This window comes from Platichthys flesus, chromosome 20, assembly GCF_949316205.1.
Source record: "Platichthys flesus chromosome 20, fPlaFle2.1, whole genome shotgun sequence".
NCBI lineage: Eukaryota > Metazoa > Chordata > Actinopteri > Pleuronectiformes > Pleuronectidae > Platichthys > Platichthys flesus.
The window spans coordinates 13,340,943-13,368,692 of record NC_084964.1 but is presented as its reverse complement, the minus strand read 5'-3'; the positions used below and the strand labels follow the sequence as shown (position 1 = coordinate 13,368,692).

Genomic DNA, 27,750 nt, shown 5'->3' with positions numbered 1-27,750 from the left:
AGCCCATGCAGCCATCAGACTTGGCCCAAAATACAGATCCTGGACCCGTTGACGTCCCGGCTGGGCCGGTGAAACCGGAGCCTTTCTCCTGGATGTGGCTGTGGCCTGCCACAGCACCTCACTCCACGCTGCCCCTGCCCCGGGGGGTGAGGCTTTTAAAGAGCTGTGTAGGGCAAAACAGCATCTCCTTGAGAGCATTGTAGTTACATTAGAGCCTAATTAGACGCTAAAGCTCAAGGCCATGTGAGCGACTGCTAGGTTCAACGCTCACCGCCATCCATCTCTCTGCGGGCCGGCCAGGCAGCACTGGGGCTGACTGGTGGAGGAGGCTCTCACCTGGGAGCCGGGATATAGTAAATCAAAAGTGTCTGGGTGTGACAGGAGGGTCGGAGATTTGGGGCGTGAGGTTTTTATTTTGGCTCGTGGGCTTTTTTGTCTGAGATTTTTCATCTGATAATAAACCGTGTGGCATTGATGGTTTAGAATTAGGCCTGCCTGCAGAACGTTGAGACCAGATTACATTTGTCATGTTAGATTTAAATAGTGTACGAGATGCTGAAGTTGGATTACAGGCTTTGGACAGAATATAAATAAATAAATGAATAATCGAAAATAATAACCATCCCCCACTTTGGTGCAGACTGAAATATGTCATCAACTATTGGATGGATTGCCATGAAATGTTGCACAGACATTCATTGATGAATCACCATGACTTTGGTGATCAAATGATTTTTCCTCTTGTTCTAGGCTTCCTTATACGGATTTGTCCGGGTTTTTCCTACTGTTCGACCATGAGGTTATCTTTCATGGTTATATCTTAGTGACTATCTGATGGATTTCCATAACATTTTCTCCACATTCATGTCCCTCTGAGGATGAATTGTAATCATCATGGTGAGTTGAGTACTTCAGTTTATGATATTAGCACACAATAAACAACAAACATTGACAACATGGCTGTACTGTATGTTCAAACTTGACTTAAAGTATTTATCTGTACGGCGATTGGGTAATTAAGGTGCCACAGTAAACATTCACCTCAAAAAGTAAACTGTGGAAATTGGTGCTTCAGAGGGGAAAGAGTGCAGCTTTCATGTCTCCTGTCAAACTGATGAATGTATGAATGTGTAAAGAAGATGGGGGCAGCCAGTGCATCGGGGGGGGGGGGGGGGGGGCTGCAGAGATTAAAGGTGAAAGCACACAGAAAAGTGAACTCTCTTGTTTATCCAGACAACAGATCAGATCAGTGACATGTTTGTGGACTCAGGGTTTTGTTCGGAGTCTCTAAGTGTTTGAGGCTGTAAAAACCGAGGGGACATCACTCGAGGGTTCCCACTGATGAAGGACACTCTTTGATGCACAGGTTGTCAATTCATATCGTGCCGGGGTTGTCGATTTCCCTTTTCCCTCCAGGGCTGAAACCACAAGCACTTAAACACAACTGATCCATGTCCGACAGCCACCTGTGGGTAAGTCCTGCGGATCAGGCAACATATCCCACTTGAAAACAGAGAACCTGTTGCATTGTGTCAGTGAATTGCGGTCAGCTTTGGAGCGACGGGCATTTTTCTTTCACGCAGTAAAAAAAAAAGACAACAAGGGACAAATCCCAAAGGGGACTTTGAAAAACAATAACTTGTTATCCCCATTTAAACCGTAATCAGATTGGTGGCCTTGTCAGGGCAGCCTCTTTGTACGCGGCCTGTGTCTATGAAACCCTCTGTGCAGTGTAATGGGTTCATGGCCACGGGGCAGGGGTTACAGTTTGTCCTTCCTGCAATTAGCATTCACGGTTAGCTTAGCAGAACTAATGCACCACATCTTTGAGGCTCAGGTTCCCTGTGTGCCTCCGAGTGACTGCGGGCGGAATTCAACTGACTCCTTGTATCCATTTCAACCTGCTTTATGAAAAGTTATTGGCATAATCCCCCTGAAGAATACAATTTCCAGCCAACTATTAACTGCCAATTAAGTTTAGGGGAAACAGAGGAGTTGGGCGATGAACTTACTGAACATGTTATAGAGTCACATGGATATTCGCACAATGGTATGAAATGTAACTCACAGATCAACTTGGGCCATTTCTTGTATTATAATCACTTTTCATGCATCATAAAAAATGCCATTATTCTGTCTTTTCTGTTTGTTTTGCTCTGTGACATTTAGGTCATGACACTTTGATCTCACGGCAGCTCTCAGCACACAGGAACATCTACACAACAGCTATTGTGGAGGCGCTTATGGGCCTTGGGGATCTCATGGGTCTTAAGTGACACCTTCTCCAAGCAGCTCGGAGCCGCTCTCTGCTGTTGGCTTTGTTCGCGTTGTGTTATAGATCACCGTTTATGTATGAATCCGAGGACGTTTATGTCAGTTGTCTGCAGCATTGTTTGGGAACTATAATAACAATATGTTGGTTATAATGAGGATGGTGGGAGTGGGATTTTTTCATTGGGTGAATGAAATGACAATAGATGTAACGTAACGTAAGGTAACATTATAGCATTTCATAACGTAACCCATTACAGCATAGCGAAACATAACAGAGCATAACATAGCATAGACTCTAAAGGTAAATTCAAATGGAAACAATTGTATTTAACATTGAAGATCTTTATTATGATTTTACTCCCTTAATTAAAAAAAGCAAGCACTCACTCCAGCCGTCACTCATCTTACATCCTACATATTTTTTTAGATTATAGAAAATAACATAAGAATGAGGAAAACCTACAAATAGTGCAAATATTGCAAGAATATTTTATTTGACTCACGAACCTAAAGCTATATGCATAGTGAGTCAGTAAAGACTTGATGTCCATAAAAACAAGTGAGACGTTGTTTTAAAAAGGACTTAAACCCAACAAAATGCAAAAGATCTGAGAAAAATAAAACATTACTTAGTTAAAATGAAAGTTCACATGCAGGGGAAAATCTATGTTATTGAATAGAAAACACATTGTTTCCTAAGTGCATCCTGTCTGAGTGATCAGTGCATTACGGAGCCGAATCAATGACACAAAAAGGAGGTGCTTTCATAAACAGTTTTTGATTATTGGACATTATTAACATTTGTGAATCCAGTGAAGTGAAACACTGTGTTGTCCGATCGACTCAAATGCAGATTAGGCAAACTAATGTGAACGCAGGGGATCAATGCATTCGTCCAGTTGTGTCTCTGTGCGTGGAAACGGCGATGCATTTAGAAGCCTGGCCCTAATTCATCATCATCCACACATTATATTATTACTGATGGCTCTTGCCTCTGGCTAGTCCATTTGTTTTTTTTTCAGATTTGTGACAGGCAGCAGAGCGCCGGGCGGAGGTTTATTCCGCAGCCACGCCAGCAGCCCTCTATTATTTATCTATTGATCATCATACCTCCCAATAATCTGCCGCCTGACACGTTTGACAACATTATGTGGAGCAGGTCAAAGGACAACGCTAATGAAAGTGAAGTGATGGATGTTAGTATCCACAGCATTAACCTTGCTAATAGTTGTCACAGGCAGCACATGTACACACACACATTACGACAGCCCCGCTGAGCCTGCTTGGATTTCCATGAAAATAAAGAATTCAATGAGGTGGTCCAGAGGCACGTGCAGAGTGAATATAATAAATCATCCCATGGTGTTGAAGATCAGCATTATCATAAAATATTGAGATAAAGACTGAACAAACCAGGTTCTTTGGGTGACAACAATTGTTTATAACAAAATGTTATTTTAATATGTCAATGTGAACAGTTGAATGTCTACGAAAAACCTTTTTCTTTTGGAAGATTTTACTCAAGGCCTCAAGAGGTCCTGTGATCCCAAAGAAGAGGATTCGGGAAAATTATTAAGTGTGAAATTTGGCCTGGAAAAGAAAAAGGAAACAGATTGTGTGAAGGATGAAAAGAAAAGTTATTTTCTCCTCACACATTTTCCCATTTGAGTGACTTCAACAGGCCTGAACGGGTTAAGCTGTAGAGTATTTCTAAATTTAAAGGTTGATATCTCAAACAACCCAAATTTACATTTTTAAAATTTGAGTCTTAAAAATGAAACTATTCTATTCAGTGGTTTTTGTAAATCTGATGTATTTTAGATAAATACATCAGTGGCCGGTAAATAACAGATGCAAAGTTAAGTGACGTTCAGGATTGTTGGCTGCTGAATATTAGAGCACTGACAGATTCCCCACTCACAGTAAACACAATCTCATCTCTAGGGCCCTTTACTGACAAAACAAGCCGGCATCTCAGAAAATATTAGTTAAAAAGAGCGTGTTGACCTCAGAACCTTTGAGCTCGTCGAGCTGAAGCAGCAGAACCTCAGATGAAGAGTTTCTGTGTTTGTCAAGCCGGTGAAAGGAAGTGTTGCAAACAGTTTCCCAGAGGGAAAACAAACCGATGTCCCCGGGTACTGACCCACATGAACACAGCGCCGCGGTGGTGCAGGATTTCCAGCTGAACGGCCAAGGCGGAGGCTCATTCCTTCGTGTATGTCATTGGAGAGCGGCGCGTCCCTCGTGTCCAGGCTGCTCTACGGTTTACAAAGGGACATGTCGGACTGGTCACCTGACCTGTCAGCCCCTAGGACCGTGCTGAATGGCGGGAGGTCAGAGCTGGACACCTGGCTTTACTTGTTATTCTTCACTAACTGTATTGGCCAGCAAGTACCAAGTCTTCTCTATATGCCAAAACATGCAGCTTTCAGATGGGTAGAACATGCGTCTATAGGACACATGACATGTTTACCACAAAAGAAACCCACCCGCATATTTACAGCTGATTGTGTTTTACAATAGATTCACTTCAAACTCGATATCCGGGAGGATTTGAACAGAACCCTCATTGATTCACTTTCCAGAGGAATCGCTGCCTGGATCAGTTTACCTTGTTACCTTGTCACACTATGTTCTGGTCTGATCTCCATGTCCATTTCCGCTCAGCGCAGCCCCCCCCACCCCTCAGTCGCCACCACGCCGCCCAACAGAGCGGGCTTTGTCCCTGCGGCCGGTCATCCATTCCTAATCTCCAGTCTTTTTTACTGTGCTGGAGACGTACCGCATGCTTTCAAAGAGCAGAGTGAGCTGTTCATGCCCTCCCATCTCCCAAATGAAGCTTGGAAGAAACCTTGTGACCCCAGTGGCGAGAAGTGACTCAATATTACAGATTGTTTGCACCATTGAGATCTGGAAATGGAAGAAACCTGGAGAGAGGCCACCTTAATTAAAAGATTCTGTAAACTATATGGCACCAAGTAGAGCGTATATACCTCCACCAAGGCACAACAGTCACTTTAAATTCACAGATATACATTCCTTTAATATGTCGGATTTCTTTCAATAAGAACTATGATATATTCCCTGGGAATCAGTGCAAATTAAAACAAATCTCACAATGTACTAGAAAGTGATAAAAAAGGGATCAGAGCCACATGTAAAAGGAATGGCTTCCTCCCTGACCCGTAACGCATCCTTACACTAATTGTCTTGCTAATTGGTTAGGTAGTTTTGGCGTGATCTTGTTATAAAACTAAATAAAACAAGGGATGGAGTAATTACTATGAGAAGCAATGACTTGTTAAATCTGTTTATTATAACACCAGATAGTACAAATACACGTAAACATAAAAACACACTGCTAAAAAAAATACACACAAATGTATAAAACCACTATGCGCAAAACAACCAACTGAAGAGTGAGTTAAGCAGTCGTGCTTCTTGAGTTGATGCTGAAAGTGCTTGAAGTTTATTCTTTAAATGATTATTTAAATGATTTAAATGATTCTTTTTAATATATTGCAAAAAGGAAAATAGAGTAAATCCTGCTAAACAGTAACTTCCTGCTCGTCCCAGATCACCTGATATCGTCAAAACTGTTTAAGTACTGTTTGAAAACTGTTCCTTAGGATTCATGTCTCGGAAGTAGAGCGTGTCGTCCACTAACCAGAATGTTGGTGGTTCGATTCTCACCAGAGTGTCCTTGGGCAAGATACTGAACGGCAAATTGCCCGAGTGTAGGGAGTGACGTGTGACAATGTAACCTTTTGACTGTATTAATGTGTGTAAATGGTAATAATGAACTGTTTAAAAGCTTTTAGAAAAGTGCGATATAAATACAGACAGTATTTAAGTTTAAATTCGCAGACGTTGAATTCCTTGAAACAATCCAAGCACTGCCGAGCGACGTATCAAAACAACCGCAGTCTGAAACGTTTTGGTTTCTGCTTGCTCAAAACAACTCACGGCTCACTGATCCGTCCCTCAGGTAAAGCGGTAAACAGACGTTTGAAATAGTGAGGAGTTTGAGTACAGTGTAATGATGTTTCAGGTAGAGAGATGCCATGCAAAGAGATACCATCAACGCAGAGAGCCTCCCTCTATTGCATTAGCTAAAGGCACTGATATCTTGATGGAAATAACTTCATTTTGGCCACTGCCAGGCCCAGTAAATACAATTGCTAGCTGTTAGCGCAGCCGTGTAAGCCCGGTAACTGATGGAGAGTGACCCAGACACGGTTGTGAATGGTGCTGGTGGCCGCGCCCGTGCGCTCTCGAAATGCGTTATCGTCTCCTCAGCGCTGCCGAGCATATTAATAAAGCACCTCACAGTCACACGGTCCAAACCTCCGCAGTAAATCACCCCCCCTTTAACCCAAAGAGGCAGACCCACGCTCGGGCCCCCTCGTTGTACCAGACGCCGCCTGTTTTTTTTTTGTTTTTTTTAAACTCCCACAATTAACACATTAAAACACTTCAGTCCTGAACTGATGTGACACAATCAGTTAAAATAATGACGAACTAATGGGCGGTGTAAAGTGTGGGCTAGCCCTAGAAAATCCACAACAAGAGAAAGTTAATCAGGCTAATTCTCTGAAAGCATCTTCATTAACATAATGTTGCCAGAGAGGATCCGATAATCAGGGAAATTGGCAAATGGGGCTTTTTCACCTCCCCCCACCCTTTTCTTTCCTTTATCTCGATAAATTAAGAAACTGCTCGTACAACAGTACAAATACAAACACTGCATAGTAAAAGGCACTCTGTAAAAATAGCATACTGTGAGAACTACATTAAGAGTTTGGTTTGTCTTGTTGCATCTGAATATTTGCACACACACATATTCGTCATATGCTGAGGTTGATGCTGCGAATGGTGCTTGCCGGGATTTTGGCGTCTGCCTCCTCGCCGCCGATCCTGAAGATCACAAAGGTGTTGGATGGGATGGTGGAAGTGGCGCCCAGGGATTTACCCAGCCAGCCATGAGATCCGCGCTTGTACATTTTAACTGTTACCTGCGGAGAAGGAAAGAAATGGAAACAAATATAAACGTTAAATTTGTTTTATCGGTCTGATCTTCATGTGTCTGACACAAGGGGCTTTTCAGGGCTTTTCCTGGGTTCATGATTCGGACTCAGACCTCCTGACCTCTGGTTGAAGTGAAGCAGACGCTCATGACTTTCACCTTTGCTGCTGCTTTGTCTGTGGGTCTGTAGACTGACAGGTATAAACCTACGATCGCGGTCTGTTGTCAATTTAAAAGTTTCATTCAAACTTCGACCCATAAAGTACAGATTTGATGACCTAGAGGAACACAGAGCTAATTTCTATTGTCAACGTCTTTTTTCAAAAACTAGATAACATATGAAGTTGTGGACGGTTTGATGTTTGTAATTCAGTTTACAGTAAACTCACAACGAAATGAAGTCCTTGAAATAAAGTAGAAACACTTACATATGTAACCTAGATGTCAATAAAACCTTGAGATTTAGAATGTGTTTAAGCTTAATGATCAAACATCTTTTTGAAAGGCAAATTACCTTAACTAAACTTTAACTAATGATTTTACCAGTTCATCAGCTGATGTTTTTCATTTTATATAAGAAATAATAGTGACAAATTACCATTGCAATTTCTCAGAGTTCACAATAACGTCTTTAATCCGGTTCATCTGGCAAACAAAGATGAACCTATACTTGCTTGTTGGGCCGATTAGTTTTGTTTTGAACATCTCTGTAGTTTTCTATTTGGCTTAATATTTAACATGAAGAAGCGAATCAATTCCTCTTACAGTGGCTGTATCTTAGATTATTTTATCTTAGATCTTAGAAATTTACTATCAAATGTTCCCTGAGCTGCAGAAACGTTGTGCGACTGTGTTGGAGAAGTGATGCGACAGCAGCCGGGAAACAGGATAAATATTAAATTAACCTTTTTCTCGCTGTGAGCTTTTTTAATTCCCCTCCACGTATTGAATGGAGTCATAGCTTGATTTTATGTAGGTTGTAGGGCATAATACGCTTTAACACTACATCAAAACTGCCTGTTATGTTTGAGCCGGACAATGGAAGCCTTAACTAGATTTAGACATGCAGGTAACTGAACTACATCCATTTCAAAAAGAATGCCTCGCCACATCTCTTGTTTGGCTGCATTTACAGGGGATAACAGAATATTACAGTGCCTTTTCACAGCTCCATTTTCTTTCACTTAAGCATTAGGCAATTTTTCAATTATGATTTTTTTTGCCCGTGTTCTTTCATCCCCGGCTCTCCATAATGTCTGGGCCTTTTAGTTAATGGTAGTGACAGTCAGAGCCCAGTATATCGGCCCTTGTCCATTTCGCAGGTCATTGTGGAAGCCCAATAGGCCTTTTATTACGCCGACATCAAAAGGCAGATAAGCATTAGAGGTGGGGAAAATACCCTGCACTAGATATGTTCCCTCTTTCCTTTGTCTGCTATTGAAAGTGATCATTTTAATAGTGAAGAGGTTGCCGAGCTTTGGGGCTGATGGGGAGTGCGACACCCCTGACAGCCTGCGGAATACGAGCAAGTCGGCAACACAACACAAGCGCACAGCACACCCCTCAACACCTGCACACTCTTGCTGCTAACCTAATTATCTGCAACAAAGGCCACTGCGATTTCAGACACACATCTTTTTTCGCCATTTACTTACTTATTAGTGTGCATTAAAACAGGGAGAAAGAGGAAGGGGGGGGGGGGGGGGGAAACGGAACAATTGTGTCTTGTAGTGAAGCCTTGGCCGAACGCCACATGGCTTTTATTACAAAAGCATGAGACACTTCTGAGAGACTGAGTGTCTATTAATTTTGGGATGCATGAAAAAAATGGCTTCGTGACAGCTGGTGGCAAAGAGGCGCGTGAACCAACACAAAAACATCCGAGAGGAATTATTCTAACAAATCATAGCTGGACTTAATAGTTGGTAATCAGCAATTAAATCATTTAATGGAAGTGAAGTCGAGTAATTCCATCTTTGTGGCGCGGACACAATAGCGGCTGTGCATCATATTCAAGCCTGGACAGAAGCAGTAAGAAACACACACTGACAGAGCAGGAAAGTGTCCACGGAGAATTTACCTCCATTAATATGGTTGACGGAAGAAATCATACACATTTGATGCTGATCCAGGAATTAATCAAACAATATATAGTATATTTATAATCGTACAATAACTGAGACACGAAAAATGTTTATTTGACTCAGATTATCCATAGGTATTAGAAGTCTACATTGTCCCATTTCTTTCATAAATATCTTTGCACTATTTCTTGGGAAATTCACAAAAACGTGTAAAAACATCCTATATCATGATGTTAAAGAAAATGTAACAGTTTCCTTGATCAGCACCAAAATTAAATAGATAACTCTGGTAATCACTCCAGTAGTTAAATTCATAATCATGCCAACGAACAAACAAACAGATGAAACCATAACCTTAACCATAACATCGACACATTCTACAGAAATTACACAAAAAAATACTCATTATTTGAAATCAAAAGCACCGACATAAGTATAGTGTGAATTACATCAAGGTTTTGAGGTCGAACACGGAAGACACTGGCGTCTTTGGCATAAAAATCAAAGAGGGTTAGTTGGTGTCTGGTCTAGACGACCTGCCTGCCAGGTGATACAGAGATGATGTGTCAGGTACAGGAACTGTTACTACATGTTGCCCCTTCCAGCCACTTGAGGCAAGTGTCTGAGGGTAAAGACGATACGGTGTCGTACTCACAGAGGACCAGAGCCTAAAGGAGCCGCGCATGGGAAAATGTGATTTAAAGCGCAAACAGCTCCAAACATTTAAGATGAGAAGCAGCATGTCACAGCCTTCAACAAGCCGAGATAAGCGCGGATGAAAATGTCTCACTTTTGTCTGTACGTTATCCACAAGCGTATGAGAATCACAGCAGAGACGGGCATGAATGTGTGTGTAAGACTTCATGGCGAGGAGAAGACCCTTGGGGCTAAGGTTGGGTGTCACACAAAGGGCTGAGAGCTCACCTAACCGTGTCTACCCTGATCAGGCTCTCACTTTCGGTGTCGTGTGAATGACATCACTCCTCACATTTCAACTCAGACAAACTCGTTGCTCTTATTTACCGTCTGCTAACAATCGCTAAATCCTGCCCTGGGTTCACCATCAACTTTTACCCTCTTAAACACAAGACAACAGCTTGTTCTGAGCAGGTTTCCTCCTCTTCTACCTGCAGGGTCGTTCTCGGCTCAGATCCTGAAGGGACGGCTCAGAAGTCCAACGTTCTTTAAATATGAAAACAAAATGAACGAACCCACACGGCGAACCCCTTGCCCTGCACACTGCGGATCTAATTGTTTCAATTTAATTGTGACAATTTCCCACTGACGGTCTCGACAGATCTGACGAATGGGAATAATGCGAGGGGCTGTGTAATTGGGTAGGGACGTGTCACCACCTGCGTGTATTGCCATTCACAAAGTTCAGATTCTTCCCCCTGATAGAGTCAAAGAATCCCAAGCAGGGTATCCGTCAGCAGGGGCCTGTTACCTGGAGCCATGGGTGCAGTGTTTCAGGTGAACTCTGAGTGAGCGTAACGCCACACCAGCTTCAGACGACGGGCTCTTTGTCTCGCGCCGTGTCTCACCAGACACACATGGGGGGGGAACACTGAGTAACACACCTCCGGCGCACCGGGCGTCTTTGTCGCGGAGCCAAACGCGATGGACTCGGGCCCAAAGTGTTTTGCTATCATTTCAAGCAGGACGTAACGAGGCGATTAGATAAACAATGTGTGGTTTGGCTCACTGGGCGGCTACATCAACAACCTGCTGAGTCGGGTGTGAGTCTCTGGATTATCAGGGATTTCGAGGTTTAAATCAAGACAGATTATTGCTTTTGAATTACAACATTACATAAATATTGTGAATAGGTCTTGGAGATCTATTCTAACAGATGTCTAACATTTCTTTAACATCGTTCTGCAATACGATTCAAATAAGTATCGTAAAAATTATAATACAATGCCAGACGCTGAAAGCATTTTCTATTAAACAGAGGGTTCAACATCTGATCCTAAGATTCAACATCTTTATTGGAAATTGTAAAAATCGAATTATCCTTTTATTATGCTCTGTTAAACCAGAGGGACCCAGGCTCTAGACAGAACTTCCACCGGCCTCTGTTTCCAGCAGATAAACTAAGTTATCAAAGGGTGCATGACCTCACATTCACGTTTATTTTTTTATCTTTAGATTAGACTTGCATCATTTCAGTCATTGTGGTCATTTTCAGAAAGAATGGCTTATGTGTAACACAAGGAAAAGTGTTCACAGTATCTGAAACTTTGCAAATGCGGTGACAACTACTCTCATAACAGCAATTCAACAATGTATAAATCCTTGAAAACGTTATGTGCAAGATAAATTCATCGACAGGCTCTAAAGATCAGAAACAGTGCGTCTGTTTTAAGTTGGACGACCCACTCTCACAGGGTTCAACAAGTTAAACAATTTGCAATCATTTTGGAACATTTGCTCACTGTTCCCTGAACATTTCCCTCTCAGCAGCTGATGTAATATTATTGTACTCTTGGCGGGAGCAGTAACTGCAAGTGTAAGTAAAGTAAACACAGCAGCGAAGGGGGCGCTGTCAATTAGTTGTTTCAAAGTGTTTCATATTAATTTCCTTTACCAGAGTAATGAATTAAATTTGCAAAACTATAAACAATATTTGTCTTTACACTCCTACCTGCTGGAGTGAGGCATTTAGGTGTGAAACTAAATGTTATTTTTGATAATGCCAATATTAATAGCTTAACTGTTCATGCACACAATGTCAGAAAATAGTGAAATCACAAGATTATATTTTTATAGTGCCTGGTTTGAAATTTATGATGGAACTGGGAGAAAATTAAGAAATCCTCACATTTGAGACGCTTATCCTTGGAGGGTCATTGAAGAAGCTGGAACAACATAAAACCTGTCACACCTACGGAGTCTTCAAATAAAGTCTGCATGTCTTTGGACTGTGGAAGAAGGAACTCTGAGTACCAAGAGAAAAACCACAGACACAGGGAGAACATGCAAATTCCAGACAGACCTCAACCAGGCCGGGATTAAAACTGGGAACCTTCTGCTGTACAACGACTGTGAACCACTGTACCGCCAATATTCCACTCATAAACTACTGAAACAATTACCTTAATATGTTAATTGACATATTTGAATACGTGTTGAATGACTGATCAACTATTCGCTTCTGCTAAGTTGCTCGTGCTGCGCCATCTCCTGCATGAAATACTCAAACATCACCACTGAACTGCTGAGCTCCAGCTGCCGACCGTCCATTAAGATGCCTAAACTTTGCAGTAGCGTCCATATCCATAACTACATCTGTCTTAAGCCATGAATGCAAAACATGACTGGTTAAGGGCTGAATAGCTGCGTCCCTGCTTCCACGCAACCTGCCCCGGCTAACAGGAAGCCATTAGACTCTCGGCAATAACCATTTACATCCATTCACCCAGCTCTGACTTTATTTTCATCCGCATGAGTGCATTTTCTGCGAGAGGTTAAAATATGAACCCCCCTCCTTCCCCCCCCCCCCCCTCTCCTCAATGGGTCTGGTCGTCTGGCTGACTTGAGAGGGCACAATCTATGACTGATTTAATTTGCTCTTTACGAACATCTCTAACAGCATTACCCCCAGAGCATACACTGACTGTCCCCATCTGACTCCATTAACTCCCAAATCAGGTTTAAAGACCATATTGATGCCGTCCGTTATTAAGGGTGATTATCAAAACAACAGACAATGGGCCAAAGTGTCTGTTAACTAGTTTATCCCTAATTTCACGTAACTGTAACAGATGGCAGGGCTGTCAATTACATACTGTATCTGCTGCACACAGCGGCCACCCACTGTCTGGATGTGCAGCGCATTAGCCTTTACATTAAAAGAACGATAGTCTGCTCACAGGTGGTCGGAGGAAATGGACTGAGCGCGCCAAATAAACTACCATATTAAATGTCAAACACAGAAATGCATCAATTTGAGGAAGCAGTGAAAATTCACCACTTACCCAGCTGTTGTTATTTTCTAGCTGTTACTTTTGTTGTATAAAAATAATAAGAAATACAGAAATTCCAAGGTGAAAAATTCCAAACGTTGCCATCCAATCCACTTCACCACCTTTATTCTCCTCAATTAACGAGAATGGCTTTTGGAACTGTAATTAAGTGTCTCTGCTCCAATCGGCCTCTTCATTATTCATGAATCTCTATTGATCATATCGTACAAGCTGAACCTCGGGGATCACTGTAATATCCTGGAGCCCCTAAACAAATAGCTGAGCTCACCGAGATTAAAATTAACATCTTGGCCACTGACTGAGCCCCCCCCCCCCCCAGAAAAAGGAAACTTTTTCTTTAGATGCTAAATCCAGCGTGTGATGCCAAACTGGACGATGAGACTCTGAGTCTCATTAACAGGAAAACCCTTTATGAAGCCTTTCTTTGTGATCATATGATAAGCGCTGCGGCTAAAGATTATTTTCATTAGTCGTTATTTTTTTTGTAATAAGTTGTAGTCAAATTGCTTGTTTTATCCAAGTATTAGTCCCAAGCATTTTGAGTAAAGCATCAAATCTCTACATATTGATGACTGAAATGCTTACAGAATAATCAATATGATAGCAACAGTTTAGCTCAACATGCAATGATATTGATTCTGTTGTAAAAACTAATAATTCACAGCAAAATACAACAACAAACTAACAATAAATAAATTACCTTTCAATTTACACAGCCAAAGAAAAGCATTGAACATGTGTTATCTTATCTGTATTTTTTATACAACTATTATACTAATAGATTGGTTAAATATTCCTGTTAAAAATCATTATGTTGATTTTAAATTTTAATTGAAATAAAGTATATCCAGAAACTACTTCTGTGTGATATTGTTACCTTCAGAATCCAACACAGTATATGCAAACATAATTCATACGTATCACAGATATTATCGACTGTGTCTTGCACAACCGCAGCTCATTCCACATTCAAAGACATTATTTTGTAATGAATATTAATGGTTTGGAGCTTTATTTTAAACATGTATTCAAATTTACTCAAACTCAATCTCCACCTGTGTTAAGTAGGAATGTGTAATACATGAACCCTAGCGGTTGATGTTTAACTAAATTAACAAAAGAGCGCGTGAAGAGCCCTCTAGCCTGACTGCTGTTGCATGCTGGGTGATGAATTTGGAGGAAACACATTGAGTCATCTTCAGACTGACAGGTGCGGAATCTCTCCACGGGACTCTTCACCGTGGTTTAGTGCTCGAGTGAAAAAATAGATTTTTTTACCAAGTTTAATCACACGCTATTACAAGGCAGCTTTTATCATTGCCTTCCACTGTGTAAGTGCTGGTGTCTTCACTAGTTCATTACAGACACTTGTGATTCTGCAGCACTCTTCTCGCGTGTAATTGCACGGCCGGCTTTCCTCTGCGGCTTCCTACACACACTCCGGCGCAAATTATTTCCAATTCCAGTTTCCTTTCGAGAGGAACGCTGCAATTACAGGAATCTGAACATCCCGGTAATTTCCCTGCAGTTGTCACTTCAGTTGTAAAACACCAGTAGAACTTTTTTTCTGCATGAAATTCTTCAAAGAACTTTTCCTTCTAAAATTTTTATATAGTACATGCATTTTCCTCTCACAGAGTTTAGTCGAGTACTCGATGAACCCTGAACTCTACAGGACTGACAATCTGATAAATCGCACTTTTGATGAAACAACTTTTAATCATGCTTTTTAGTAAAAGTTTTAGAAAAAGTTAAAATATCCACCTGTGTTGTTCCTGTGGTCAGAATGAAATAAAACATTTGTGTAACCAGTATACATATGGTTCCGCCATATTCGCTAAAAAATATTTTTAATAAATAATAATGGGTGCTGCATATGTTTTCTTCAAATGGCTAAAATATTATTATTTTTTCTCTACATAAAAACACCAGAAAGCCAGAGTGGCTGCCAATATTATCTATTTAGGCAGCAGAATTTGCAGGCTTTGTAAATGGCCAGCTCCAGGCCTTTTGTGTGCCTCCATTCATTATCACCACAAAGCGGTTGATGTCTCCCCTCTCTGCCTTTTCAGTGCTAAGCACGGAGTGCACCCGCCTGCCCATTACGGGTCTGTGACGCGTGCAGCCTGGGAGATGGCCAAACGGAGAGGAATGCCAGTGCGGAGTTAAATTAACAAGCTACATCTGTGGACAGTCAGAGAGATGAGATCTCCGGCAAACGAGGCTCTGATCATTTGTCAGCCAAGATGTTGTCGTTGAATCGGCGGCTTTTCGCTCGTTGGCTTCGCCTCTATTAATCAGCTAATAGGGCGGTGTAGTCAAGTTACGGTCGAAGGAACTCAATTGTTGTTTCTCAGCTATGCAATTAGTCGACGCTCTATATGCCGAGTACGGGTACAAGGGCTGTGTGAAACAGTCCGATTTCAGAAAAGGAGACGACATAAAGATGAACAACACAAGTAACCTGCACTGTAAATGATGACATGTATAGATCTTGAGGTCTTTCTCTCTCTCTGTAACCCACACAGACAGAAACACACACACACACACACACACACACACACACACACACACACACACACACACACACACACACACACACACACACACACACACACACACACACACACACACACACACACACACACACACACACACACAGTAATTACCCCTCAATCCATACAAATTGAATGAAGCCAGAACCGGGGTCTAAGAATATAGACCATAATTAATAAATTACAGCCACTCTACTCAATCATTCTCTACTTTGGGGAGATGTAGACATCCCATTCTCCGCAGAATAATTGACTGGGCCTACAGCAAACACACCTAGTGCCTCCAAGGTGGCTTTTGTGGATACATCTGGTGCCACTTCCGCACAAACCAAACAGCTGGCCAGAGTGAGAGTGCAGGTCATATCACAGATCTTCCAGCCCGTGTGTTTACAAGTAACAAATCAAAAGCATGCATTATTTCTGGGCTCTGAAAATATGCCTGAGGGAGATATCAGGTTTCGTTGCCACCCCCCCTCAAGGGTCCCCTCGCAGCTGCTGCACACGAGCCAGTTTTTTTTTTTTTAAGAAGAATTAGAGGATAAAAGGATGAGACTGTCACCATATCCAGAGGAGAAATATCTTTAAAATTTGCTCTGCTTGCTCGGACATATCCATGGTCAAAATGAATATATCCTGGTGGTTATTGCAGCTGAACACTTAGGAATCTGAAATTGGGAGCGTAAAAACATATACACAGGCATGCATTTGAGCCTACTAAATGGGGTATGCGGACAGAAAAAAAAGGATATTTATCATATCTCTGGGTAATATGGAGGGAGACATGCGCCTCACACTGCCTCCATCTACAAATATTTCTTTGAAAATAATATATTTTCCTGTTGTCGTCGTGTGTGTCCCCCCGGGCTAGAAAAGGGCCTGCTGAAGACTGTCTAATGATTGTTGGGTCATGTATCAAATGTACAGCAGCTGGAGGCGAGAAGGGGGGGGGGATACATACAGTCTGGGGGTTGGAGGGGGTTGGGGGTAAAACTAAAGCCTGAGTGGAGTCTGTAAGGAAAGCCCAGGCTGAGTGTTTGGGTGCTGAGGGTTGGGAGTGTGAATCTGTAATGGAGGGGAGGGGGGGGGGTCACACTCACTACGCCTGAAGAGCTCTGACATTTATTCCATTCAACAAATGTATATAACAAAAGGGACTGAAAAATAAAAATAACTCTATATTTGTGAATATTTTAGGGGATAAACAATACCACTATTATATTTCGCCAATATGCATACGTGCAGTTCAACTCATTGCAAAGGTGACAGTTGAGATGTATTTTCCCGAAATCAGTAGAGATAGCATTTAAGCAACTAGCTATTCATTACTTTGCAATAGAATAAAAAGTAATCCCCCCAAAAAATCAGCTGGTCAGACGATTCTTTTAAGACGCTAAATACCAACTGCATTGATTTTTCATTCAATCACAAGCTGATGAGCCTCTGTTGACAGAAGAATGAATAAAAGACTGAAGAGTTAAAGCACTAATTAACATGTGAAGTGTTAATGGAAATCATCTTGAGTGCACACTAGAGTGACAGCAGCCAAAGAGAAGCCCCATTCAGCTTTTTCCAGACGGTGAAAGAAAGATTTCTTTGGGAAACGACACCTATGAAACTGCCATTGCTTAACTTTGAAATAAACCTATAACAGAATTAAAATGTTGGTTGACAGTTGTAAATCATGTTTGTGTATCATGGTGAAAAAAGATGTCAAATCAAAACTTTACGACTCTTGGGAATAACAGCATTGGAATTACTTAATCTGGTGTTTATAAAGTCACAACCCTAATTGTGTTTTAAATAACTGTAAAATTGCTCCATTCTTCAGACTGAATGAAACCTGTGTTTTTCCAGTTGCCTGAATATAGGAGGAGTGACTTGACATTTGAGTGCTGCAGTCATAAAGCACTACTGCCACCTGCTGGTCTTCCAGTTCAGGTTACATTATTATTTGGAGCCACTGACACAACCGTTCCCCCCTCATTTCACACACACAATTCGTGCTGTAGTGGACTGACCTGAGGAGCGTGTCCCAGCAGCGCCCACAGCGAATCAGGCGACAGGGTCTTGACTCGGGAAAACTCGAGCGTGTCCGTCTCCTGTCGGTTGAGAGCGATGTACTGGCAGCCCTGGTAGTCGCCTTTCAGCTGCTCGCCACAGTGCAGCCGCACCAGATCCCACGTTCCCACTCCCCCCAGGACCTCACGCGCCGACTCCATCTGCCTGTACGACAGATGACCTGCAGGACAGAAAACGCAAATCGAGCTTGTAGCCTTTCCTGTCAAATGCCTGCTTGATTTAACTTTACTAGTGGAATTTTTTTGCACTGTTTAAACAGTTTTTGAGTTCCTAAAGTCTTATTAGGATATTTTATGCCTGTTTTTGAGTCATCGTGAGAGATAAGACTGCAGATGAGATGAAAGACGGATGTGATGACAAGCAACAAAGGTTTCCAGCTAAATCGAAGAATGATTAACAAAAGAAAACTCATAGTAAAACATTCTTTAAAAAGTGGATTCCTTATTTTTTGAATATTTGTATTATTATAAAGTGCCATTTTACTTTATGCTTACACAGTTGTTAATCTTATTCTGTCATTTTCTGCAACTGTTAATGTGGACTCACTCACCAGAGAGCCAGGAGGGAGTCAGAGCGTCTGATATCCAGGCCATGTAGCCCTCCCTGAAGGATCTGAGGAAGTCGTCTATCTGGCTGTGGGAGACCAGCTCCCTCCTCCTCCTCAGCTCGTCCTCCAGCTCGCAGTCCGGGGAGAGGAAGATGACCCTGGGGAAGAAAAGGCTTTGGCGCACAGACACTCCACTCCTCTTCAAGTGGCCGCATAAGTTAGTCGTCTTGGTCTAGAGGAGAGGACAGAGAATTCGTGGGACAGATTGTCTGTTCAGATTTGTAGTTTTACTTTTATCTGATCAGTCTCTGATTTAATAAACAGCTGCCTGTGTTGAGAAAATGCTTAAAGTTTGAGAAGTTTTAACTTTTGTCAAATTAAAATGTTTGTATTCTTTAAATCAAATAACTTTGCTTCCATTTGAGTAAGTTTTATATCTTCATATGACTTGTCTTTGAATTTTGAATTATGTCTGAATGTTTGTGGCATCTGTGGGTGTTTTGTTATGGATTTTGAAGTTTTACATTGATATTAGGAAAGAAAATTACAGCAAACCGTGAGAATTGTTCTCTAATTATTTTCTGTTGCCAGACTAATTGATTTAATTGAGTTAATTGATCCAGGAATGAGACTGCTGAATGCAAACATTCACAGAGCATATCTCAGTAATTAACCATTCTGTTACACAAGGACCTTAAAAACCCATAAATGCACATGTCCGCATTTAAATCTCTTACGGGACCCATTTAAAGAAATCATATGTCCACAAATTAGCCCAGCCGGTCGAGCTTTTATCTGCTTTGTGTAGAATTAATGAAGTTAATAGATCCAATTCAAGCAGAACTATTTCAATAATGCAGTGTGTGTTTGCCATCAGACTCTTCTGTCAAGCTCCCCGTCCAAATTGAGCGTCTATAGAGATGGTAATGAATGACTCTGAACAGACCCAGGCCCATAAGGTGACAGCTGTGTTTAGGCACCTGCCTGCTTTCACCCCCCCTATGAGCATAATTGCGGCCTTTCAAATGAAGAGTGCCCACTTTGGAAGTTTAGGAAGCTCCACTTTAGTGTTTGAAATTTCCATATAAATTGTTATGGTGACTCATAAGCTCTTAACACGACTGAGGTTTGGATGAAAACAATGTTCCAGACAATTGTTTGGACCTTGGACTAAAACGTGCCAGACAGTTTGACATTTTGTTTTTTCCTCGATGCTGTTTGGACATTTCAGCTAAATGTGTGTTTTACCGTGATGGCTTTGAGGGGATCTTCAATTTGCTCGATGCAGGTGTTGGTAAAATGTTGGTCCTCCTCTTTCACTCGCACATGCCAGTTTTGGTTGTGAGCGGACACGGTGCCTCTCCAGGGTTTTACATCGATGCAGAAGATCCCGTGGCCTGAGAAAACACAAGAAGAAGAATACATTTTAAACTAAGTAAATGTTTTCAAACATTAGCGTGTTTATTTATTCCCAAAGATCTCAACCCAAATATGAATTTACTACCTCGACCTATAGCTCATACAACAAAATACAAGATACAGTATGAAATGGCTTTGGGTGGTAGGAATAAAATATAAGATGTTTTATAATGGCATCTAATCACATATTATGATAACTATCATTCTCTGGTGCAACCGTATATTAATAATATATGATATCATTTATTAAATACCCACACATCAAAACAAAGGTAAATATATAATGTGGAGATTATTACTAGGGTTTCAGGAAACACTAAATGTCGATGAAATGAACAAACAATGATTCATTCCTCATTTAAATGGACAGCCACCTAACCACAAAGACCTGGAAAAGGCAATTTTTTAGATACTATATGTTGTTACTATGATAATGGACAAATAACGATTCATCACAGATACCAACCAGTGAGGACAACAATGTTGATGTCAACTTTTGTCTTCTGATGCTGGTCGGGGACACGCAGATTGCAGAAAACATCTTCCTTTCTAAGTCCGGGGAGTTTCCTACAGAGACAGTAGATGGAAAAAGAGGTTTTAAAAAAGGAGAACAAACTGTAAACCAAACTTTGACATATTAGTGTCAAAATGCCTCAAACGAGTGATGAAAAACAAATTGTCTTTATCTTTTAACAGGGTAAGAAAGCAGAAACCTAAAACCCTCTTCCTGGACAGACAAATATGTTGCTAGTGACAAAAATGTCTTGGCAAATATTTGTCATGCCATACAACAACAAACTGCAGTTGTGTCTCCGGCCACCAGTTGTCTCTTTTACCTCTGTTTTGGTCTCCACCAACTCAAGAGGAAAATATCTGCTCCTAGTTGCTCACCAACCAACTGCCTGCTTTGCCTGTCGGCTGTTCTGATGCTACGCAGGTAGCACACAGGGGGTTCATCCAAGGTTTTTCGGTAAAAACTGTTTGTGTTGGGCCGTAAAATCCAAAACAACAAGCTTAAAGACACAATAATGCTACGCTGTATTCTGGGGGTTCACTTTACCCACAGCGCCTCTTCACTGTTGTCAGTGAGGTATTGTTGAAGTGAACTCACCTGACATGCTGTACAAATTCAGGTAGTGTCTGTGCGCTGGGTGGACTCAGGCCTTGGGCACTTTCTGAAGCTTTGGAGCTGAGAGGGAAGTGGGTGAACAGGCTTCCGAGCTGGAGCATTATAGTCTGAAAAAGACAAAAAAAATCTACTTTGAATTGTTTTACTTATATGTCATCAGTTTTTTAAACTGGCAGCCTAAACTTAAAATATAACGACATGTTATAGTCAACACATACCAGCAATATATAGACAGACTATTATTCAGACAGGTACAATGCAAAGTGACAGTTAAAAAAGCTCCCTGACATGAGAGCTAGGCTAATGCTAACAGCTGCTTTATTTACAACACTTGAACCTGAACTTTAGCGGCTCGTGAGGAGAACAAAGACGCACGCACGCGCTCGCACAATCACCCACACACGCACACAACACGCACCAGTGGAGGTCTCGCGCTGCTTGAGGATCCTTAAGAAGAGAAACCCAGAGGATTCAGATCGACATTTCGTCTCCCTGTGTTGTTGACGTCGTCTTGTGTTTTCTCTCTCACACGTGAAGCCTGTTACTCAACATCCCCCCCCCCCTGCTCCTCCTCCTCCTCCTCCTCCTGCTGCTACTCCAGCTTTTCCTAGAGGGAGTAAACAACAGCCCACGTGCAACCAACTGCAGCGTCATATTTCAACATCAACCCCCCCTCCCGGGACATGACGTCAGAAGGCAGCTCACTCAGCCACCCCACCCCCTCCCGCACTGTGTTGATGCTATTTCCACGTGACGTTCCCCGGATACTTTGCGCAATTAATCAGCTGAGGGAAATACAGAAGGGGGGGGCATGTGACACATGGGCCCCTGAGACATGTGTAAGACCCCCCCCAACCACCAAAGTTACATCATCCCTGTAGATGGTGGTTTTCTAGAAAACTATTGGAAACTATTTTTGGTTCTCACTATCTGAAGTCCCCAAACATGATATTTTTGATAACAACAACAACATTGAACTAAATGTCTTTTATTTCATTCATTCATTTTTGTACTATGGATTTTGTGAAGCACTTTGTAATCTTGCTTAGATAAGTGCTACACAGATAAATAAGTTCTTATTATTAATACAAGTTACTATCTTGTTGCCATAGGCCCTGAAGTATACTTAAGTAAAAAAGGTTACTTAACTTTTTTACATAAGGATTCTTCAGGGCCATCTGTGCATTCGTTTTGATTTGTTTTTCAGTGTTGTCTCTCTATCTCCATTGTTGTATTGCTTCCCTTTGTGCTTATTAACTGTGATTGGGACAGAAAAGGTGAAAATATATGCAGTTGGGGCTTATAGGAGTATTATTGAATAATTCTGAGATCTTAGCTGGTTCAGATTTCATTTTTAACTCCAATAATCCAGTTCATTCAAAGGCTTATAATCAGTTTTGTGTGAGTTAAGTATTTATAATATTATTCTTTATTACAAGTGACCCATGAGACAAAAAACTAAGTTATCACAGCAAAGTTTAATCTTGACTTTTCTCAAAATTTGAAAAACACATTTTTACATTTCATAGATATATAACTGATGAAATACTGTCTGTCTTTTTCCTGAACTCATCGACAGTCCACGGAGGATCTTCATGCACATTTCAACAGGATCCGCACATACTGCATGAGCCCACCGAGAGGATATTAAAAAAGTGATGAAGAATATTTAATTCCGCAGTAAATACACGTTGAAAATCTCAATGTGGTGATAAACAATATCCTGAATGGCACAAAATACTGTGAAAGAGCTTAATATCACGAGCAGATAGCCAAATCCGCTCATATGGGCTCAATGGAAGGCAATAAACAGAGGCACTCTGCTCCTCCTGACCTTCACTTCTGGTGCAGATCGGGGTGATAAGGCAGGCGCAACCTCAATAAAACCCATACAATGGCCTAAAATAAATAGATATTAAATTAAAGCAGAGGCAATACTGGCTGAACTGCCGCAGGAATTCGAGGACAAAAGCGTCTTTGTGCACTTTAATATTGTCTACAATCACCACCTCATGATACATTCCCAATCACCTCCATCTCCTGCCTCGACGTATCAACACGTATAATCATCTTGTATTGGAACTTGCAAATGACTCATACGCGTGTATGTGTGTGTGTGTGTGTTTGTGCGTGTGAACCAAGTTTATGTTGTATATTAAATGTGCCTCATGCTTCTTGTTTGGCCTTTGCGGTCTGAGTTAATATCATATTCATAATCTCCCTCATCTCTGAATGTCCACCGAGGAGGAGTTGACGGTGTCACGCGTCGCCAAGCACGTTTGTCTTTGCACAAAGTTCACCCTGCTGCATCTTGTGTTCTTCTTGCCCCCAGAGACCCCAGAAGAAGCTGAGGAACTGACAGCTGCTTATTTTGGTGTCATTACATATACTGCTGCTGCCGCTGCTAGGCCCATGTTCAGCCCTTTGTCATGGGCTGAAATTCAGGCCCCTCTTCAGGACCGCTGCATGCTTCAAGTGCTTCCTGCCTTGCGTCTACTATTGTCGGCGTTAATGTCATTTTCACCTAATGCACCTGAAGAGCCCGGCTGTGTGCGTGCGATGAGCTGCTGAGGGGTTTCAGGTCCCCTCTAAAATATAATTAGGCTTCAGAGTTCATACTTGGGGGCTTAGCTGCTATTGTATAGAGAGCTCAGTGGCCTCACTAGGAAGAAAGAAGCATGATCTGGAGAATGATAATGGAGTGAATTTTATGTATTTGTCAGAATCTACAAGGGGATGATATCGAGCATCTTGCACACGCACAAAAAAAGGAGAGATAGTTTTTCATGCGGGCGATATTTCCATTTTCCATCCTTCAAATCAAAGATCTAATTTGCAGAAGTAATGGCCACAGGACATCGCTGACGCTCCGCTCACTAATTTTTGCTCATTTCCCTTGAATTATTAACACGAGAGATTCTCCATATGCTCTCCGAGGATTCTAGTCAACTCGTTCTGGAGAGAATTTGCAATTTAGAGTGAAGAGTATAAAGAGCTTAACTGCCCCAATCAAACGGTGTGATTTAAAGGCCGTCTAGTCGAGATGTTTAATAGGGGCCGCAGCTGAGTGACCTGAAGTAAACGGTCTGGAAATGATCATGGGTCTCAATCACCTGTATAATTAGGAGCATTTCACCTCGTTACTAAAAAAAGAGGTTCTCTAATTATAGACAGTAGAAATAATGTGAAATAACCCTTTATTTTTCTTATGTGCCAAAGTACTAACAAAACAGACAGTTGACAATGCCCATGTTATAATAAACCCTGGTAAACCTTGGCTCAAACACAAACCGTGAAAGTGTAAAAAAACAATGTTAGTATCGACCTCGGAGAACCTTCCCGGTGACTGGCCTGCCTCAGTAATTAGTTACGCCATATGAAGAGGTAATTTGTATGCTAAAGTTTAATTGTTCAATTATCGTGGATGGGAGAGGAGGACTTGATGCCATTTCATCGTGATAAAAAAAAAATTAAAGTTGAGAACTCCACACTGGTGCGGATTGTTATAGTTGGCAATTATACAGCGAGAGAGAGAGAGAGAGAGAGAGAGAGAGAGAGAGAGAGAGAGAGAGAGAGAGAAATATGCTGGCTCGCCCCTCTGAAAAGCCTTGGCTGCTCGCCCGGCGATTGAGCCTCAAGCTCTCACAGTGGAAAAGGAGCAGAACTTTGGACAGACCCTTTTTTAAAGGCCAGAAAGTATGGATAGATAGATAGATAGATGGATAGATAGATGGATAGATGGATAGATAGATAGATAGATAGATAGATAGATAGATAGATAGATAGATAGATAGATAGATAGATAGATAGATAGATAGATAGATAGATAGATAGATAGATAGATAGATAGATAGATAGATAGATAGATAGATAGATAGATAGATATATAGATAGATAGATAGATAGATGATTCGCTATGTTACAGTACATGTCACATAGGTTCTGCAAGGAATAGCCTCAGTGAGTAAATACAAATTGTTTAAGTGCATTTATTTCCAAGTTGTAATACACCCATTCATTTGTAATCACAGTTGCACAATCAGGTACCGATGACCTGAGATGACGAGCAGATTATGGGGCATGTCTTGCTTTTCAGGGTTCAACACGCAGGAAGATTCATTAGGACTGCGAATGGAACCACATGTCCATTTCATAATTAGCTCCTTTAGGAAAAGAGCTGAAAAACAAATGTACTAAACAGCACCAGATGTTGTTGGTGTCAGCTTTAAATATAATAATTTAATATTTTGACAATAAACAACACAGACCTTTTAAATATAAGACTAAAACCAGAAGCATAAGCCCACAAATATGACATTCTTCTGGAAGGCCTCAGCCCAGTAAGCTTTGTCAAAATACTGTATCTAATCATATGTCAAATAAATTAATTTTTACATAGATTTGGCGCCTTCTGCATTGGAAGTGTGATGAAAACACTATTTCCACATCTTTTCTTCTAATACAAATCAGAGTATTATGAAGTTAAATGCATTTTTCAAGTTTTAAAAGAAATCAGCTTTGGTGGTTCGAACACAGTTTCATTTCCTTTAGGTAATGAAATACCATTAACATTCCTTTTTATCTGAACAACATGTGGCAGTGACAGACACAGACGCTTTGATGAGTGATTTGTAAAACCAGACGTAAAACAGGTATTTTCAGCTCCCCCCCTCATACACACACGCAGAAAAGGCCTCTTTCATGTTCCTCCAACTTGGTGCTCACAATCTAAAACAAGGCTGCAATTGTGGTTGTCACCAAACAATGACATTTTTTCTTTCTTTCACTCTCTAAATTCCCCATATCATCTCTACACAGATGAGCAATTTGTCTGTCATGAGGTCCGGGGCATCAGCCCACTCTGGGCCTATTTCACTGACAACACTGTTATTAGCTGTAAGCCGAGCCAGTGGCAAATGAATCTACCCCACTGTTCGGGAGCCCGGGGGTCTTTTCAGCGATTAATTTGATAAATATATTAATTATGAATCTGGATGACAGTACAATCAGATTGTCGGGCTTCCAGACTTGGCCTTTGTGATAAGTCAGCTTTGAGATTGGGGGCTCCTCGGGTTTCAGGAGCTGTCATGCCCGGGGCTCTGCCGCTTATCAGCGCCTGACCCATTCACTCGGTAATTTCCTGTGTGTTGTAATTAAATGGAGGCTTTCTGATTGCAAGTGACTCTGTTTAAGAGGTGCTTCTTAGGTTTCAGGTGAAAGGGATGTTCAGTGGACTGTCTGTCTCTATTGCCCTCTGCAGGACTCAATAGGCACTGAATGTCCTTTTGTACAGCAAGTGTATTTAACGATCCTTCATAGTTTATGATATAAATAATATATATATATATATATATATTGTATATATTGTTGTACGGTTCACAGAATGAAACATATGACACAAAGATCACAGATCATTTCCAAAAAGCATGGGCGCACTAAAATGATGAATAAATAAGAAAGGGTGAATATATTATAAATGGTCATAATAGAAATCAAAGGAGTAGTTATAATTTCGTTGGAGTTGTACTTCAGGTAAACTCAAACAGCTGCTTTGATATTTACCAAAGTAAATGGAACAGTTCCCTTTTCATTTTGAGACCCAACCTATATTTTATTTGTAAGCTAGGATCTTTTGGCTCCAGCTCAAAATTTTTAGGAAATCCTCCACTGGCTGCAGACAGTGGATTATGGACCTCTACTGGAGGTGCTGACTCAACCCATCCGTTTCCACCTGGATACTGTTACAGAGCTGGCCGACATCCTGAGACCAGAGCTGGGCCTCCAGCAGCAGTGCACTGCCAGCACAGTCTAAGAAAGGGTTACTGCAAGGCATCAGAGGAGTGACAGTGAAAAAAATGGACTAAAAAAATAAAGCTAGATGTGTTTCAGAAACAAATACATAAAACTCACATTATCCTAAGAGATGCCAAAAAACGAATTCTTTGTTTTGCTTCATCAAGATCCATGACTTATTCTCTGAGAAATCAATGAGAAGGTCATACATATCGTACAGTGTTAAAGAAAGTTGGAAAAATCAAATTGAAATCAGGTTAGTTGTTTTTGTGTAATTCTGCTTACAGAAAGTATTGGAGGTAATAGGCCCCATCATTAGTCCCTAAGGAAAATGCCTATAAATCCTTGTCTGAGAAAAAGTTAAACTTTGAAGCGACAGGTCTAATTGACACATTAACTTTTTGTAAATTTCCCATTTTCATTCACCCGTCGTAAAACCCTTATGTTCCACAGTGGGATCTAATGAAAGCTTGAATTATGTCAATTAGGCTGCCGGTTTCCCCGCTGCCCTCTTTCACTCCTCCTCTCTGGTATCATCACGTCCTATAATTAAAACCATGTTTTTTCATACGACTAGCGAGGGCTATTAATCCAGTGAGTGGATCCATTCTGGAGGTTGTGGCTCCCAGGGCAGCGGTGGTGAAGAGGTGGAGCGGTGACTATTCAACATTAATGGCCCCTGTGTGTTGCTGCTATTAATCTCAACAAGTGAAATGACTTGATCTCGGCTGCAGGGGCAGGAAGATACCCCCCCCCCCCCAAAATTCTGTAGTCCAATCTTTGACCTTTCACACCGTCCCCACCTTTACTTGTTAGGACTCTTTGTCTGTTTATACCATATTTTAGTGGAGACTT

General features: G+C 41.3%; 1 protein-coding gene across 1 annotated transcript; it reads right to left on the bottom strand.

Moving 5' to 3' along the window:
* Positions 1–5,570: 5,570 nt before the first annotated feature.
* On the bottom strand, positions 5,571–21,656 carry si:zfos-911d5.4 (uncharacterized). The gene is made up of 7 exons (XM_062378739.1): positions 21,521–21,656; positions 21,085–21,209; positions 20,440–20,540; positions 19,803–19,951; positions 18,558–18,786; positions 17,947–18,167; positions 5,571–7,289 (listed from the first exon to the last, which is right to left on the bottom strand). The coding sequence occupies exons 2-7, from the start codon at positions 21,201–21,203 to the stop codon at positions 7,122–7,124; spliced, it is 987 nt and encodes a 328-aa protein (XP_062234723.1). The 5' UTR covers positions 21,204–21,209; positions 21,521–21,656; the 3' UTR covers positions 5,571–7,121.
* Between the last annotated feature and the right edge of the window lie 6,094 nt (positions 21,657–27,750).